The following is a 17626-nucleotide window of genomic DNA, read 5'->3' as shown; positions in this document are numbered from 1 at the left end:
GCAAGTTGTCCAATTAATTAATTGTTCTAACTGTCAGGAAGTTTCTCCTGAGTTCTAGGTTGCTTCTCTCCTTGATTATTTTCCATCCATTACTTCTTGTCCTGCCCTCAGGTGTTTTGGAGAATAGCTTGACTCCCTCTTCTTTGTGGCAACCCCTCAGATATTGGAACACTGCTGTCATTTCCCCCCTCGTCCTTTTCTTCATTAAACTAGACGTACCCAATTCCAGCAGCCGTTCCTTATATGTTTTAGCCTCCAGTCCCCTGATCATCTTTGTTGCTCTTCTCTGCAATCTTTCTAGAGTCTCAACATCTTTTTTACATCGTGCTGACCAAAACTGGATGCCATATTCCAAATGTGGCTTTACCAAGGCATTATAAAGTGGTATTAACACTTCATATGATCTTGATTCTGTCCCTCTGTTAATGCAGCCTAGCATTGTGTTGGCTTTTTTCGCAGCTGCAACACACTGCTGGCTCAAACGATGCCATCAGTTTTCTGCAGCCATGCTAGAAGATGTTCCAAGTGCTACTTCTACCTACCCCAGATTAAAGAAGGCTCTGATAAGCGATCAGTTCAGAACTTAACAGTAATATATTGCCCTTCTCCTCCCACATAGCAAAAGAGAGAGAAGAAAGAGAATAGTTTGCCAGCCTTGGTTAGCATCATATTTGTAACCGTTCAATATCTGCTGGTAACCTGCAAATTCTTAAATCAGATACCTTTGAAAGAATACAGCCCTTGATAGAAAAAAAAAGTTTTATTTTTTATCTCTCTGTGGTAGTGGATAGTGGGAATTTAAAACTATGGGAGCTCCAAAACCATTTGGTGAAGCTGCTCCTGCATCCAAGCAGAATTTAGTAATATTTATGTCTTTACTCTTACTGTTAGTTTTCTTTTGTTCCATATTGCCGAATAACTCTGTTGCTTTTTCTCTTCAGATCCTGTTGCATATCAAGGCATGGGACGTTTAACATTCAGTGGCCTTCTCAATGCGTTGGATGGTGTAGCTTCTTCTGAAGCCAGACTAGTATTTATGACCACCAATTATATGGACAGGTTAGAACTGCTGCACAAAAAAAATGGGATTATTAACTTAGCCGACCTTTTGACTTAAAAGAACACTCATATGGGCTAAGTAAGAACAGTTGCTGATAATGGTGACATAACTAGTTAGCAGTTTTTGCTCCAGCTCAGCAGTGTCAAACTGCTGGCCCACGGGCTGGATGCGTCATGCAGAAGCTGCACCCACCCCAGCTCTGGCCAGGGAGAAAAAGTCACGATCGTCGCAACACATCACATGACACAGCGAGTTTGACACCCCTGCTCTAGCTGCTAAATCAAAACCACAGAATAGGAAAACAAACAGCTGCCATTCCCAGAGTTTTTTCCAGCTCGTCAATTTCCAGTCATAGCATTGTTCCCAGTGATGCCCTGTATCAGTTGCACGCTGAAGCACTAGTACAGGGGTGTCAAACTCGCAATGTCATGTGACGTGTCATGACTTTTTTGCCATTGCCGGCAATGGGGTGGGCGTGGTTTCACTATGATGCATCCGGCCCACGGGCTGGCATTTTGACACCCCTGCACTAGTGGAAGCCTTAATGGTTTGAAGACATAAATCAATACATCCCACTTGTATCTCATGCAATATCCAAGCAAATCATTTAAAAAAAAAGTTTGTGGCATCCCTCTTGCTCAAAAGACAGCAAAGGTATAAACTCTCCTTAAGGCAAGTGTTGACTGACAAAAGAACATAGTAGGGCATTATTTTGGAGGAGAAAACAGGAGAAAGAAATCAAAGAAAAGAGAGGCTCTTGTGAAGTGTCCTAGAAACCCCATCTGTATAACTTTCAGCTTTTCTTCCCAAGCATGGGGCAATGCTAGCCATATAGCCTGCTAAGAATGATAGGTCAAGTGTTACGGAGTGACAAGGCTGAAATGTGTTGGCAGTGGCATTGTCATTAATGGCCTTAGGTGTTTTTTTCCTCATAGAACGCTCAGAACGGAGTTCCGGCACCTTTTTTGGATGGAACCTTGTAGAGTAGGCAAGGCGGGTTGTATGACATGTGTGAGTTCCGGCACCTTTTTCTTTTACAAAAAAAGCACTGGCCTTAGTCATGATTTGAAACATTTGCAACATTGAACCTGCAAAATATACATGTAGTTCTCGCTGTTACCTTTCCTGGCTTCATGTTGGCTGCTAGGATTGTAGCAAGGAGGTGGATAATTTCAAGGTAGGTGATAGAGAAGGAGGCAGAAGAGGAAATATATCTATGTTAGGCTGTGTAAGCTTTCAATATGATTCTGTAAAGGAGGTTCATAGTTTGTGGGAGTGCAGTTATAACATTAAACTAGCTATGATTGATTCTAACTATGTAGTAGCTATGAAAATAGACGCAGGTGCTTTAATGAATCAGAACTGAAAATGCAGCATTGTATAGTTCTTCTGTGTGAAGTGGATATGGGCACAATTATTTAAAATGCTACTTTGTGCTCTGCATACCTTAGTGATAGTTCTTCCTTATTCTGTGCAGGATTCTTTAGTGTGGATTGATGCAGTATAGCTGTTGTGATTCAGGGTCAGCCTGTGGGTTCGGCAGTTGGGTCGGATGACTCAAATGAGGGGGAGGAGGGGGGTGTTGAAGAACTTGCTGATGATGGCTTTGAGGCTCCGCAGAGCCCCCAGCCAGGCCCCTCCCACCTGGTGGAGACCCAGCTGTGTGAGCCTGACAGCGTGGATGAAGATGACCCACAGCTGGCCCTGTTCAAGGACGCCCGACGCAGGAGGCAGACAAGTAGGAGTAAACAGAGGAAGGCAATGGGGCTTCTCGGAAGGAGGGAGAGAGAAGCCACGCCCTGAACTCTTTATAAAGGACTTGTGTGGGGAGGGCTGGTTTGCTGAAAGCAACCGCTCAGATAGTGTTTCAAAGCTCCGGTATCTTGGTTCGTGACTTGTTTGTTTTTGTAATAAATTTGGCAGACGTATTCCAGCCTCTTGCCGTCTGTAAAGGGGTTGCCTTTTCTGCAAGGCCGGTAGCAGGCTGGTACAGAACAATAGCTGAGGAAGAACTAAAAGATTAAATTAAAATAGGACCTCTGTTGGTATTAATATATTTACTGGCCACCAAATTTATATTTTTCCTGAATATGGTGGCCAATTATACATTACAGATAAAATAGATTTTATTTTAAGAGAAAGTTTTTTTAGCCTTGTTCTTTTTGGAATTTTAGAAATAACAGCATTTGGGGCTTGTGTATAAAGAGGGAAGCTATATTTGGAAGGTTAAACTTTTACTGAGCTCCTTCGTTGTTTTTTGACTTACTGCAGGCTGGATCCAGCCCTGATTCGCCCAGGCCGAGTAGACCTCAAACAGTACATTGGGTATTGTTCGGAGTGGCAGTTCAAACAGATGTTCCACAAATTCTATCCGGACCAGCCATCTGTTCTAGCTGAGCAATTTGCTAAACGAGCCCTTTCTGTCTCTGTTAAAATCAGCCCCGCACAAGTTCAAGGTTATTTCATGTTACACAAAGCAGATCCAGTGAAAGCCATTCAGAATGTAGAGATGCTGATATTTTGATTCTGAACAAACACTGAGAAAACATGGAAGGTTAGTTGCGTGGGCTGTTCACCCGGCACAGAGTAAGTAAGGGGGATAGTATCAGTATTTCTGTCTCGGTAAGGTGATCCTTTTTTGTAAAACTAAAACTAAAAATAAAGAATAAACCAAACATTCTCATTGCACTTCTCTGAAAAAGAAATTGAATATGGAGTTCAGATTGAATCACTTCTCCCTTCCCCTCTCCAGACGAGTCTGTGTCTCAATAACTGCTGTAGTAATATACTGAGAAGGCACTTGGTTTTTTAGAATTGGTGGCTGTAGTCTACTCTAGGGCATACCATTCAGCTTCAAGCAATTTACAGGCTCCAGGAAGGAAACAAGGTACCTGTCTTCTAGAACGTCTTACTTGTAGCCTATATATCAAAACCAGATCTGCCTTGTCATCATCTTCCAAGGTTGGAAAATGGTGACTACAGAGGAGCCTTTTAATAGGCTAACTGTACGTGTGGGCAGTTCAACGTATTGCAAATGGATTGGTTTTAATTCTGCCTGAAGGAAGTGGAATCTGTCTGCTAGCATTAGGGGTTAAATGCTTTTCATGGAATATGGCACTGAAACAGAGCAACCTGTTTCTCATATTGCTCTATGTTGCTCTTAATCTGTTTTGATCTGTGGACTTCCACTGGCTTTGTACTGAGAACGTAGTCTGTCTATAACTGTTCCAACCCATTCTTGCAAATACCAACAAATGCAGCCAAGGAAGACTCCTGCTACTCTTAACTGTCAACCCTTAAAGAACCAAACATTGTTTTTTTTCAGATCACTGTCACTAGCACAGGGGTCCCAACCCCCGGTCTGTGGATCAGTACCGGTCTGTGGCATGCCATCAACCTGTCCGCACAAACAAGCAAAGCCCTATCTGCGACATGCAGGCAGCACACAAAACCACGCACTCTCCAATCCACGGAAAAACCTCTCTCCACAGAACCAGTCCCTGGTGTCCAAAAGGTTAGGGACCTCTGCACTAGCACACCAATTTGTGAGGCATAACAACCCTACAAAAGTTCTGGAAACGACAACTAGGAGGCAGCACTGAGTTATCTGTACCTCTCCAACTTCTAGAGCAGGGGTCCCCACCCACCCCCTGGTCCGTGGACCGGTACTGGGCCGCAGCATGTCAGCAACTGGTCTGCACAAACAAGCAAAGCCCTATCCGCGGAATGCAGGCAGCATACAAAACCACGCACTCCAGTTCGCGGAAAAATCTCCACATAACTGGTCCCTGGTGCCCCAAAGGTTGGGGACCTCTGTTCTAGGGCCCTTTCATATTCTTCAATCTATCTTGATTAAAGCCTTCATTATGCTAACTACATCATTCGTTGAGGAAAATACCATGAGAACATTATTAGTTAAGTTTTATAGTTTTACAGAAATATAGTATTTCTGTATAGCGCTGTTAAAACAATTCAAAGAAGCAAGTCAGCTGATGAAAACTGATTCTAAAGGGACCTGATTCTGATTAGTTACTACTGGGATCCAAGTATTTTTTTCTGAAACTATTTTCCACATTCCTTCCATGGCAAGAATTAAAATCTGACATGTAACTGAATCATGGTTTACTGTATTAATAAAGTATACTATGCTATAATGTATTACAGCATAAGTGTTCTATAAGCCCAGCTGAAACTATATTTCCCTACTCACCCCTATGGACGCTATGAGTCTTCATCTCGGGCCCTCTAACAGAGCCTTGGACTTTGAAGCTTCTGTGCAGCATCTTAGCTATTCCTAACACTGCACTCTTCAGGACAGAGAGCCCCAAAGTTGTTCCTGGGGTCTATTGGAGAAGTCAGAGCCCTGAGTGCTGTCACCACTGAGACTACTTTTACTTTCCATATTTTGTCTAGTTCCTCCTTCAGGTCTGGTATTTCTCCAGCTTCTCATACGTCTTCCTGATGCTGCTCACTTGATACCGATACATTTATCACCAATGCTGTCTTCTGGTCTTTGTCTACTACTACAATGTTTGATTGATTGTCTTAATACCTGCCTGGATCTGGAAATCTCATGGGATCTTAGCCCTCTTATGCGATCTCCTACCTGGACTTGGGAGGCTATAACACATACACTTCAGATGTTCCTGTACACAGGGCCAGCTGCTTAGTTGTGCTGCTCAGTGAATGTCGTTCCTGCCTGCAATATACTGCTGGTTTTTATACTGAATATAATTATTAATATAATTAAAGACATCCAACTTTTGCAGAATTAGGCAAGCCATAATATACCAAAAGCATGTGGCTGTAGAATTCGCGCGTTCACATTAGACTTCCCATGTTCCATTCATAATGGAGGATATGACTACTTAGGTAACTCTAAGCAAAAACCCGTAACAGACTGAAAGACAGTATTCTGAAAGGATTGATCTAGTCTGGTGTGGTACAATAGCGACTATTAAATTTTCCTCAGCAAAACAGATTCATAGGTTGGCTTATCCAGGTGGACTTTAATGCTCATTTTTGTTTTTGCTTCACATTGCCACAAATTTCATTACAGGTGAAGAACTGAGTTTAATTTCAGTCCTTTCATGATCCGAGTCACTCAAACTGGACTGTACCTATGCATACCATTAATCAGAAACATAATCTTTCAGCTTTCAGAATGAAAACACTAAGCAATTCTATCTGAAGGTTCATTTTGGCCATTCTAGCCAGTAGTTGTATTGCACATGTCCTCGCTCCAGTGTTACGGCCAAGAGTAGGAACACTATATAGTCAGATGACAACATTTCTTTACACAAACCTAAAGGAAACAGCTTAAAAAGTACTCACAGTCACGGGATTTTGGGGATTTTTTTTCAATGTAGTGAAAATCATAAATGCAAATCAAAGTGGGAATTAACAAATTGGAGGAAATTGCCCTCAGTATTTGCATACAAATATATACCGGTACGTAAGAGGTGAACCTAACTCAAGTCTATACTTATGTTCATATGATCCCAAAATATATTGATACCAGTTTTGATTTCTGAGAACTATTGAATATAATAGATGTGCATGTGGGTGTATGTGAGCAAAAATACATTTACATTTTCTCCTCTCCAGTATTACGGTAGAATGCAATACTCTGATCCCAAGATTGGGTGCAACAAATTTGGGCCAAAAATGGCAGAAGACAAGAAATTCACTGCTTGCATAGCTTTTTATATTTCTGGCACACTGGCACCTAGAATTAACGGGCTCAGTGTAATCGCTCTTTTGAAATACAAGAATCTCAAAACTCTGGACAGCAACTGTTTAATCATATCATAAACTAAAAGGTACTTTGGTACTGACAGTAGTGAAAAGATCACTAAAAAAAACCCACCACCACCCACATCCCAGTATGCAGCCTAACTGCAGACTTTGGTGGTTCAAGGGACCATTTAGACATAATAGGATTAATTCCAAGGGTCAATTCTAAATTAATCTGACACTATAGCGCACTCTTGCCATCCTGTCTAGCACTAGTGACCATAAATAGTAAGCAATATAGCAAATTTGATCCAAACTCCTGGACAATAAAGAGGAAGACCTATACCTCTTTTTTTTCCAAAAAAACCCCCCCACATAAATTCTAAAAGTGTTTAGCAGTGCATTTTCCCAATGGCCTTTCTAACTAAGGGATTTCACCTCTTGATCATTGCAACAATTCCATTTTGCTAGAAGGTATTTCAATATACGTAGAAACTCTTATTTCACTATCATTTATTGCTCTCTCAAATTAGGTATTTGTCCCTTTGCAGCATTCTAATCCTCAGAGAGTATTTTTCATAAAGCTCATTCCATCGCATGACCCACTCACTGCCAGTGCATTAGAGAAAACTCCCAAGACAGCTGGGTTCCCCCCCCCCGTCCCAAATAAAAATAAAAATAAGGAAAAGTCAATGTCTGAAAGGCAACGTGACAACGATCCCTTTGATCACCACCAGCTAAGAACCTTCAGTCTTTGGACCTTGCAATTCTTTCTGTGGCCTTGGTCTGGATTGCCCCCGACCTCTTGGCATTTTGGGATAAGTTACATACTCTCTCCCTTCGGTCTTTTCCCATCTCTCACAGTTCTGAATACTATGCTGACCTTGCCATGTGTGATGTCCTCTGAGCTCCCCATGGCAAATGTCCACTTTCTCTCTGTTCGAGTCTTGAGTTTTTGGCATTGGTATCCACTTCTCCATGTTGTATTTCTCTTCTTTGGCTGATGGGAGACGTTTGGTGCACAGATCTTTTTTATCCAAGAATGAAGACTCCTGGTTTCGGCTATAAGATTTTGAAATATCTTGGTTGTATCTCCCATAGTTCCACCGCCCTCTTTCCTTCTTCCAGTTAGATCTCCTCCTTAAGGCTTCAGATTCTTCCTCAACATACTTTCCTGTTGCCATCTCCAATGACTTATAATGTAATTGCCAGCTAGGATTTTGTAAAGGTGGCTTCTCCCCTCGATTTCTCTCTCTCCTATTATGGGGATGCAAAGGAAGAGGGGATTTATCTGTATTTTTTAGCTCGTCGCTCATGGGTGTTGTACTTGTCTGAGTATATTCTGAAACAGCTGGTGACTTCAGCTCATTCTTAGTTCCCAGGTCATCTTCTGAGATGGCTGTATGGTCGTGTTCCCTGACATCGGAGGGCTGAGAAGAAAGGAAACAAATTAGGATAAAATGCATGAACCAGAAAGATCATGCAGCATGGGCTAAAACATTGGTGTCACCAAATTCATATTCTCCAGCTTGGTTCTATAATAAATCTCTCACTGCAAGAAGGTGCAACATGCTCTTGGCAACAAGAGCCATCCAAAATGGCTTTGATATTCCAATCTTAATCAATTACCTAAAGGAGACTTATGGAATTGCTTAAGATGTAAAGATCTTGTGCTCCAAGACTGTCAACCAAGTAAAAGCTTACTTTTCATTCCCTGCACAGAGGATTAATAGCTTCCTTAGTTTGGATGCTATTCCCTTCCTTCCTTCCTTCCTTTCTTCCTTCCTTCCTTCCTTCCTTCCTTCCTTCCTTCCTTCCTTAATAACCCTTTTTTCCTTCTATTCTGCCGATCCACTCACCCTTTGCAGGGTAACAAAATAGCGGTTTCTCTCCAGCTCCACATCAATGATGCCGCCTTTTTCTTGCTGCCTCTGAAAGTGCTGACGCAGCTGCTCTCTGTGTTGCAGTGTCTGTTGGTCAGGCTGGTACACTTCCTGAAGGGGAACAACACCTTGTATTTCAGGAGAGTAGCAAGTGGAACTTTTAGGCCCAACACCATAACTACGCTGCACAGCTGGAAAGGTGCAGTGTTTAGACAAAGCAGGGGGAAAAAAAAAGATCTTGACATTGTTCTTAGAAGGCCAAACTGTTTATGCAGACCTCCCTCTCCAGACATCCTACACTAAAACATGCATAATTCTCAGATCTACCTGGAAAACCTGAGCAGGAAAACTTACTTTAGATTTTGCACTACACATTAGAATATGTGGACCTAGCTAAAAATTGCTATACGCTGTGAGAATGAGAACATGTTGTGGACGTTTAGCCATTTTGTTTCTCCATCCCTCCCACCTCCCGCCGAGCTACTGAGCCCTGCTGATGTCCCTGTTTATAAATAATCCAGCAAAACTGATAACGACAAGTGGTTGAGGCTACAATCCTAAACCGCTGGTTTGTTCCATCTTTTAAACGGTAACGGTTCCATGCAAAAGTTTTGGTTGCCAATTTTCCTTACCATTGATTGCTGCGGTAACGGTGCTGCCTGCAATGCGGCAAGGTCATACGCTAGAGGCTCCCTGCACACAGGGCACTGCACTTCGATATCCTACGCAAGAAAAAGTAACAGACACAAACCATGAGCATTGTGTAATTAGGCCACACCGCGGGATATTCTGTTTCTACCTTCATACCCCTCTGATAATAATAATAATAATAATAATAATATAAAGTTGGAAGGGACCTTGGAGGTCATCTAGTCCAACCCCCTGCTCAGGCAAGAAACCCTATACCATTTCAGGCAAATGGCTGTCCAGTCTCTTCTTAAAAACCTCCAGTGTTGGAGCATTCACCACCTCTGGAGGCAGGTTGTTGCACTGGTTAATTGTTCTAACTGTCAGGAAGTTTCTCCTTAGTTCTAGGTTGCTTCTCTCCTTGACTAGTTTCCATCCGTTGCTTCTTGTCCTGCTTTCAGGTGCTTTGGAGAATAGCTTGACTCCCTCTTCTTTGTGGCAGCCCCTGAGATATTGGAACACTGCTATCATGTCACCCCTCACTCTTCTCTTCGTTAAACTAGACATACCCAATTCCAGCAACCATTCCCTATATGTTTTAGCCTCCAGCCCCCTAATCATCTTGGTTGCTCTTCTCTGTACCCTTAGTGGATAACAAATGCTTTAGGAGAATTCTGGACAAGTCCATGGCTACTTCTCAATCAAAAGCAATTATCCCAGCTCTCGGTACTAATGGAAAAGCTTTTTACCTAGGTCTTCTAAGAGTGTCCTCCCAGGTGCCACAACCGAGAGGAAACGGTATGGCACACTACCAATTATGTTATTATCCATGATGGAGTCTTACTTGGCATTTCATGCTTCTTCCTTTTTTTTCTCTTTTTTTTACATTGCTGCAGCAATTTTACCTCTAACTACCACAATTTTTGAGATCTCAGGGAAAGATGCATTCAGGGCTGCCCTCCTCTCTTATTTTTATGGAGGAAGAAAGAGAGAATCCATTTCCTATCTTGACAAATAGCATATCCCACAAAAGACTTATCCAGAACATAAAAAACATATTCTCATCCTCTTTCATTCGCTAAAAAAGAACCATCTTGGTCAAAATGTAACCATTTCCTTGAAGAAAAAAAACCTGGAACGTATTCTTCAAAAATAATGCACGTGGTTTTTGTTCATCTGTAACAAAGCCCGAAAGGTGACCTCTATTCACAGAACCTTACTAAAACACTGCAGAGAGAAAGACATATTATTCATCTCCCACAAATTTTAAATCGGAATATTTCCAGCATATTGCACCACGTAAAAGGGAAGCTGTTTTAACGTTTAGCCTTATTTTATTAAAATTCATTGTTATCTCCGATATTTTGTCCAGGTTCACAGTGCCATAATTGAACAAACTGAAATAACCTGGTAATATTGACCTAAACTAAGAAGCCATTCCTAAAGAAAAGAGCAGTCAGGCAGCTGCAGTGGAAGAATTCATTACCTCTTTGGACACAGGTGTCAAATGCTGCATTCTTTCTTTCTTCTGTGCGTGGATTTCTTTCTCCATATACTCTATGTAACTAGCAAGACAACGTGAGTGGAAGTAGTGGTAACATGGGGTTTTGGTGAAAGCCTCGTTTTCCTGTGAATATGAAAGTAGAGATTCTCAGGAGTACATTAAGTTGAGCATTATTCTTTCAGGAAATATTGCAGAGGGCAGTGTCTGCCACATTTAAATTCTACTCCCATAGCAGATTAACTCCAAAGAATCATATAAAGCTTTCTGCATACAATTAATGGATTTCTTATTTTTTTTATTCCACAAAATACGGTATCCTGTTCTTTTGTGTGAAAAGCTGCTTCTAAGGGCGGGTAGGTAGCATTTTCATGTAGGCTGCAGAAACAGGAGTATGCCCCCTAATAAACTCCTATGCCGTATTCAATTTTCCTAAAATCCCCATTAGATTCTCTTTTGCATCACGTTAACTGCATCACGACAATCTAAGAGATTCCTACCTAGACATCTTTTCAAGAAGCTCACCCACATTTCTTTTTTTTCCTTCTCCTTAATGATTTCAATTCCTCTAATTCCCAAAATGATTAAAAAAACAAGAACACTTAGTCTGCCGTGCCCTTACCTGAAAGCCATACAGGCAAATCACGCACTGCCCATGAGGGATGTTGTTGTCTGTGAGGATTTCTTTTCCCTTCTTGTTGAGAGAAAAAGCCAGTGTGTAATTTCACATCCTAAAGCAGAGACAGTCCAAGCTAAAACCATTCCTTACCGCCACCCTGTATAACCTCACAGATCTCTCTCCTGTCCTCTTACCTCTATTAGTTCATATAGCACAGGTGTGCCCAGCTGACTCTCAGCAATACATTGCAGTGTCTGAGAAATTCTAGATAGGCAGAAAAGGGGCATCAAGAGAAAAACAGAGGGCAATACTTAATAAAGTGGCTAAATTGATCAAACGCAATGACAAGCTGAACACTTAAGACAAGCCCAGGCTCAATCTGAGAGACTGTAATCTGCAGCCCTGCACAAAAAAAGATACTTCCAAACACTTTAAAAGGAATGACAATAGGAAATAATTATACTCTCGGGATATTATGTCATATGGATAGGCTACCCCTACCTGTGGAATGAGCACAGGAAAGGAACCCAAGCTGCCTTTGCCGTGGGATGTTATTGCCATGGGGATGAATGAATCTGTGATAGTGGCTTAATACTGCAAGGCTCCCCTCAACTTACCCCATGGTGGGGATGCATTTGCCTCATTTGATAAACAGCAACAGCAGCCTGGGTTGCCCAGCCTTTCTGAGTGCCCTCTGAGGAAAGGGAACGAAAAGGGCAAGGCCTTACGGGTATTGGTAAGGCAGGTGGAAAGAAATGTGGAGCGGACAACTCTGTCCATCTTGTGCTTTAGTTGATCAAAAATGTCTTTCATAAAGTTCTCCTTTAACGCCCTCTCCCAAAATAAATCCCATACACTGGACAATAATTTTTTTCCAAAACTTTTGCTTCCTGAAAAAGTTTTGATGTGTATGATAAACCTCTTCAAACTGAACACAGATATAATTTCAGAATGACTGCATCACACAGGAATCTTGGGAAACATGAAATTAGCTTTCAACGACTATATTTAATTGCATAATGTTTCCAACATACTGCAGGAATTCAGCAGGGCTAAAAGTGTTTTGCTGATTTTTGTTTATATTCAGTGTCCAATGAGTCTCGCTCTAGTGTCCATCAGTCAGCCAGCACTGATGGATTCCAGTTGCCCTGATACCATTTTTCTATTGTGACAATGTTCTGGTGAAACCTTGCACTATGTTCATCATTGATTGCACCTAGATTTTTGGGAAAGAAATCCAAGTGTGAATAACAGAAAATGAATCTTCAGTGACATGTTTCACTTCATGGCATTTTGCGTTGTGACGTTCAACAAGCAACCGAAGGTAGGATAGTGCTTTATAGTTGCCAAGAAAATTCTCTATGACATCCTTAAATGCTTTCCAGGTGATTTTCTCTGGTCCCACTAACATAGACCTGGGCATCTTATGGCCCCTGCATCACATCCAGCCTGCATGAGGTCAATCGGAAATTAGAAATAAAATGTAATTAAGACATGTATTCTTACCAAAAGCACTAATAAAAACCATATAATTTATTGGTTTTTATAAAGCAATAAAAGTAACATTGAGAATTAAATTCAGCCTCCTATCGGTTTGACCATCCACAACAGTCCCAGTTTCTCATGTGGCCTCGTGGGAAAATTAATTGTCCACCCCTCCACAAACAGATTTTCAAACTGCTTGTCATTGATGGTGAATATGATCTGTTGACCAATAAAAATGCCTTCCTTAATCTTGGTATCAGGTATTCTTGGAAACATCTGTCTCAAATAACAAAAATCTTCACCTTCTTTGCTCATCACTTTCATAACATTTTTCATCAGTCTGGGTTTTATGTGAAGTGGAAAAAAATATCTTTGTTGGCTCAACAAAGTTCATGTGCCATGTTTTTCTATCCTGGAACCAAATTCTTTCAGAGTGGTCATTTCTTTTTAGTATAATGAGACTTTCTTGCACGGTTGTCCCATTCACATATGTAACAACAGTACTTGGTATATCTGAACTGCATTTCAAGCAGCAGTCTCACTACTCTTAGATATCCACAGATATTCCAGTTAAATTTGGTGTACTAGATGTGCTTCAACAACAGTTCCATGTTTTCGGGGGGGGGGGGTTCAATGTGTGCAGCATAGCCAATAGGTACTGAAGGATGTACATTACAACTGTGTAAAAACAAAAGATTTCTATAAAATGGTATGTGATAGTTAAATTACAGGGTTTTTTATGATTAGCAGCCAAAAATCTACAAGATTCACCCAAAAATGTTCAGGAAGGAAAATCTTTGTTGTCCAGTTAATTCACAAATGTATTTTATATATAGAAACTACCTTCTTTTTACTATCACACAATATAATAGTATCTTTAATATTAGAACAGAAACATTACCTTCCTCTTCTAAAGGACAGTTGCATATAAAGGAATAGAACTACAAAAGTAAAAATGGGTATCAGAAACCCACTTCCAAAGGAAGTGTGTGACTAATTGATAATGTTGATGATAAGATCAAAGTACTTACTTTTGGATCTGTTCGTCTGATAATCCCCGAGGATTCTGGATAACAATCTTTGGTATTTCATTTGGATACTAAAAGAAAACCAACCCAGGTGTAAATATATAGCATAGCCATTCTCCATGATGAAATAAGTAGAAAAACAGCACTTATACATTTACCTGCAGAGGCACAGACAATACAAGGGTGAAACAGACATACTGAGAATCTTGATCCTCAGCAGTTGCTGGGTGTAGGGTGATGGAGATTTCCCAGGGAACAGATCTAGTTTGAGAGAGGCACAAGCTAAAGTCAATTGTCAGAAAAGAGAACAAATTTTAAAAGTAACACCTTGGAGCTCTCTTGCACTGGTGACTTTAACAGACAGCCTCATTTACAATCTTAAAGATTTGTATCTATGTAACTCAGAGCGTGATATAGGAGTGATGTGTCAATTTTACTCCTTACTTCTGGCATATAAGCCAGAGAAGATTATTCATAAGGAAATCTGGCCTCAGGGTTTATTTATTACTACACATACTCTCGTTATGTTTTACCTGTAAGCTAACAAAACATCTGACAATAAAGCAAATACCTGTTTCCTTTAAACACATGAAGCTCGTCCAAATAGATAGACTCTAAGACTTCCACTTCTGAAGACAAACCCCTGAAGAAAAAGAAATAATGTTACAGATATATCTCATTTTCTTAAATTCCTTCTGCCTGCACAGTATGAGATGTTTTTACAGCAATAATATAGAAGGCAAGCTCCTTTCAATAGCATAACAGAAACTGATCTTTAAAACTACATAAGGTCACTTTGGAAACTAAGTGGCATTTGTAGTAATCATATAAAATAATTTGAAATTACAAAATGCCCCTAAAACTAGAAAAATTTAGGAAAAGCCAAATTTTCAGCCTCAAGATTAGAATAGTGCCATTATTTTTACAATAGCTAAAGATCAAAGTCATCATTACACTACTTACTATTTTCTAAGATAGATTTTCTATATGACACTCTATCTGTATTCAAAAGCTCCAGTTCTGTAAACTGCTTTAATTTTATACAGCAATGGCCAGAAGAGCAAGGGTAAAATAGATGAAGAGAGACTGTACTAAGTTTATAGCATTCATAAATGGCAGTAGGAAGGGAAAAGTAATTTTCTCTTAGAATAACTACTTCCTGTAATTGTATAGCTAGTGAATGTAACTGCTTTCATTCCTTCTTTGAAGGAATGAAAGGCACTTTTTAATCTACTAAAAAAAAGAATATTGAAGAGTTTTGTCTCAAAGTACAAAACAAAGGAAACCACTCACATCTGCGGTAGTCAACTGAACAAAATTTAATTCTTGTTCCTTGAGTTGAGTCAAAGTCAAACTGTCCCTGTACCCAGTTTCTGAAACAGTATTATACCTCTGCCTTTCTCTAATTTGCCATGAAAGCAACATAAAAACAACATTGCACTTTATAAGTTACAAATATAAAGAAATCATACCAAGATTAAATATCTGCATATAATGCAGTACAGAAAAAAAGGAAAAGAGTAGACTAAACCTGTCATGTATTTCAAGCAAATTTTTCTCGCTGAAAAAAACAACTTGGCAGATAGTCCCAAAGGTGCTTTTCTGAATTAGCTTCTTGGCTAAGAAGCGAAACGTTTTCAAGAATAAAAACCAAGGAAGTCCCGTACCATTTTGGAAAAAGCACCTTCGGGACAACCACGACCTGGATGACTGAGAATCTCCATAGGCATTCAACCTGGCAGTCACTAAAGTAATGCTACCATATGTAGGCTGCAAAAATCCAGACTACTATTTATTTATTATTGGGACTTATATGCCAATTATATGACTAATAGATGGCGACAAGAAGTATCTAACTCTTTGATGCACTGATGAACTTTTGGGTCGAATGACCAAGGTTACTTTTCTTTTGTTCTGACGTTTCACCATTCAGCCCGAAAGCTCATCACTGCTTCCACTGATGCCAGCCGTGAAAGCCTAAGCCTTTTTGCTGCCATATTGGTGAGTCCGGATGTTTGCAGCGCAGATCTACTTGCCCCAACATAAAGAGTGTTAGTACACTTCACAGACAGATACTGATTAGAAGTTCTCAGCTAAACTCTCAGCTTCCTTATGAACTCTTAATGAGGGTTTTGACATCCAGGCTGCCAAAAATAGAGAGGTCAAACTAGAGCAGAGGTCTTCAAACTCGGCCCTTTTATGACTCGTGGACTTCAACTCCCAGAATTCCTCAGCCAGCATGCCTGGCTGAGGAATTCTGGGAGTTGAAGTCCACGAGTCATAAAAGGGCCGAGTTTGAAGACCCCTGAACTAGAGGGTAGCAAAACAGAACCCAGTTTTGGTAATTCGGACAAAACGAGACCAAACCGCCTCCTTACCAATCCTCCTCTCCCGTCTGCTCCTCTTCCCCTGCCGTGGCCATTTTTGCCAGCGAAAAACCGGAAGGACGGCCTAATCGGCCACGATTACTTCCGGCGCCAGGAGTTGCTAGGCGATAGGTCGGCGACGCCGTCGTCTGACGCTTGGCCAGTAACGGGCGTCTTGAGCGTGCGGGTTTCCTTCCCTTCCCCGCCCTTGGAGTGCCGGAGCTAAACCTCCCCTCCCTTCCTCGCCGGGAGCCCCTCGGTCATCCCCCACCCCACCAGGCATAGACGGGCCGGAGCGGCGGGACGGCGGTCTGAGGGGAGGGAAGGGGATGACCGTCTTTTGCTGTGAGTTGAAACGCTGGCCGCGCGTTCTGCACAGGTACTTAGGAGTAAGTCCTAGCAGTGGATGAGCGTTCTCTTAAGCCAGTGTTTCTCCCCCTCGGCCACTTTTAAGACGCGTCGACTTCAGCTCCCAGAATCCCCCAGCCAGCCGTGAATGGGGAGGGGAATTCTGGGAGTTGGAATTTCCTCGCGCCTTTAAAGAGGCTGAGGGCGAGAAACACTGCTCTAAGCTAAAAGGGTATAGGATTTTAGCCTTTCCGTTTTAATGCCTCTTTGCAAACGTTTTTGGAAAGAAACAGGTCTAATAAGCAGTGGGCTAATGCCTCCTTAAGTAACACCAGCTGCCTGCAATTAGTGCAGGTTCGAGTCCCACCAGGCTCAAGGTTGACTCAGCCTTCCATCCTTCCGAGGTAGGTAAAATGAGGACCCAGATTGTTGGGGGAAATTAAGCTGACTTTGTAATAATGCCGCTTGGGGGGAGGGGGGCGAAAGCCCTAATAAGCAGGCATATACATAGAATGAAGGCTACTGCTAAGCTTGTAAGCCGCCCTGAGTCTTTGGAGAAGGGCGGGATATAAATGGGATTAAAAAAAAATAAAAAAAAAAATAAAGCCAAAGGAACTCTTGGCAGCACTGCAGTTGTCATCCCCTACCTGTTGTGGGTGTGCGGTGTGTTATACAGTAAAAATTAGGAGGGAAAGGTGTCCTTGGGAAGAACTTTATTTCTTGTTGAAACTGCAGTAACTGAAATTTGAGAAAGGTTGCTGGTTAATATATAATTATATTATATATATTATATTATATTATATATATTATATTATATTATATTATTATTATATTATATTATTTATTATTATTATATTATATTATCAAAAAATAAATCAGATTAAAAAAAGACAAAGGGATCAGAATAAAGAACAAAACTAAAAGGCAATCTATAAATTCTCACAATTTTCCTTGAGTCTTCTAAAAGGAGGTG

The 17626-nt window shown here is 41.0% G+C and overlaps 3 protein-coding genes across 5 annotated transcripts in view; 2 read left to right on the top strand and 1 right to left on the bottom strand.

Moving 5' to 3' along the window:
* The window catches only part of BCS1L (BCS1 homolog, ubiquinol-cytochrome c reductase complex chaperone), a 10714-nt gene extending 6985 nt beyond the window's left edge, over positions 1–3729 (top strand). For all 3 annotated transcript variants that reach the window (XM_081336141.1, XM_081336140.1, XM_081336142.1), the window contains exons 7-8: positions 942–1059; positions 3332–3729. In XM_081336141.1, coding sequence (XP_081192267.1) covers positions 942–1059; positions 3332–3584 — 371 coding nt within the window. In that variant the 3' untranslated portion in view covers positions 3585–3729. The remainder of the gene's footprint in view (positions 1–941; positions 1060–3331) is intronic.
* Positions 3730–6055: 2326 nt separating this feature from the next.
* Positions 6056–16367, bottom strand: RNF25 (ring finger protein 25). Its single transcript, XM_081345519.1, has 10 exons — positions 16318–16367; positions 14511–14582; positions 14098–14200; positions 13943–14010; positions 11621–11690; positions 11430–11501; positions 10793–10933; positions 9312–9401; positions 8656–8790; positions 6056–8226 (listed from the first exon to the last, which is right to left on the bottom strand). Exons 1-10 carry the CDS (start codon positions 16359–16361, stop codon positions 7534–7536), a joined length of 1488 nt encoding a protein of 495 aa, XP_081201645.1. The 5' UTR covers positions 16362–16367; the 3' UTR covers positions 6056–7533.
* A 189-nt stretch (positions 16368–16556) lies between these two features.
* Positions 16557–17626, top strand: part of STK36 (serine/threonine kinase 36) — a 45081-nt gene continuing 44011 nt past the window's right edge. Inside the window, exon 1 of the mRNA XM_081315185.1 lies at positions 16557–16698. The gene's annotated coding sequence lies outside the window, so the exon portion shown is untranslated. The remainder of the gene's footprint in view (positions 16699–17626) is intronic.

This window comes from Vipera berus (assembly GCF_964194415.1).
Source record: "Vipera berus genome assembly, chromosome: 1".
Classification (NCBI taxonomy): domain Eukaryota; kingdom Metazoa; phylum Chordata; class Lepidosauria; order Squamata; family Viperidae; genus Vipera; species Vipera berus.
This window is presented reverse-complemented; position numbering and strand designations above follow the sequence as displayed.

Coding starts and splice junctions, on each gene's coding strand:
- RNF25 (XM_081345519.1), bottom strand. CDS start 16,361: ATGGCCACGGCAGGGGAAGAGGAGCAGACGGGAGAGGAGGATTG. Junction 14,011..14,097: donor TATTGTCTGTGCCTCTGCAG/GTAAATGTATAA, acceptor GTTTTCTTTTAG/TATCCAAATGAAATACCAAA. Junction 9,402..10,792: donor TGACACCTGTGTCCAAAGAG/GTAATGAATTCT, acceptor TTTCTTGCGTAG/GATATCGAAGTGCAGTGCCC.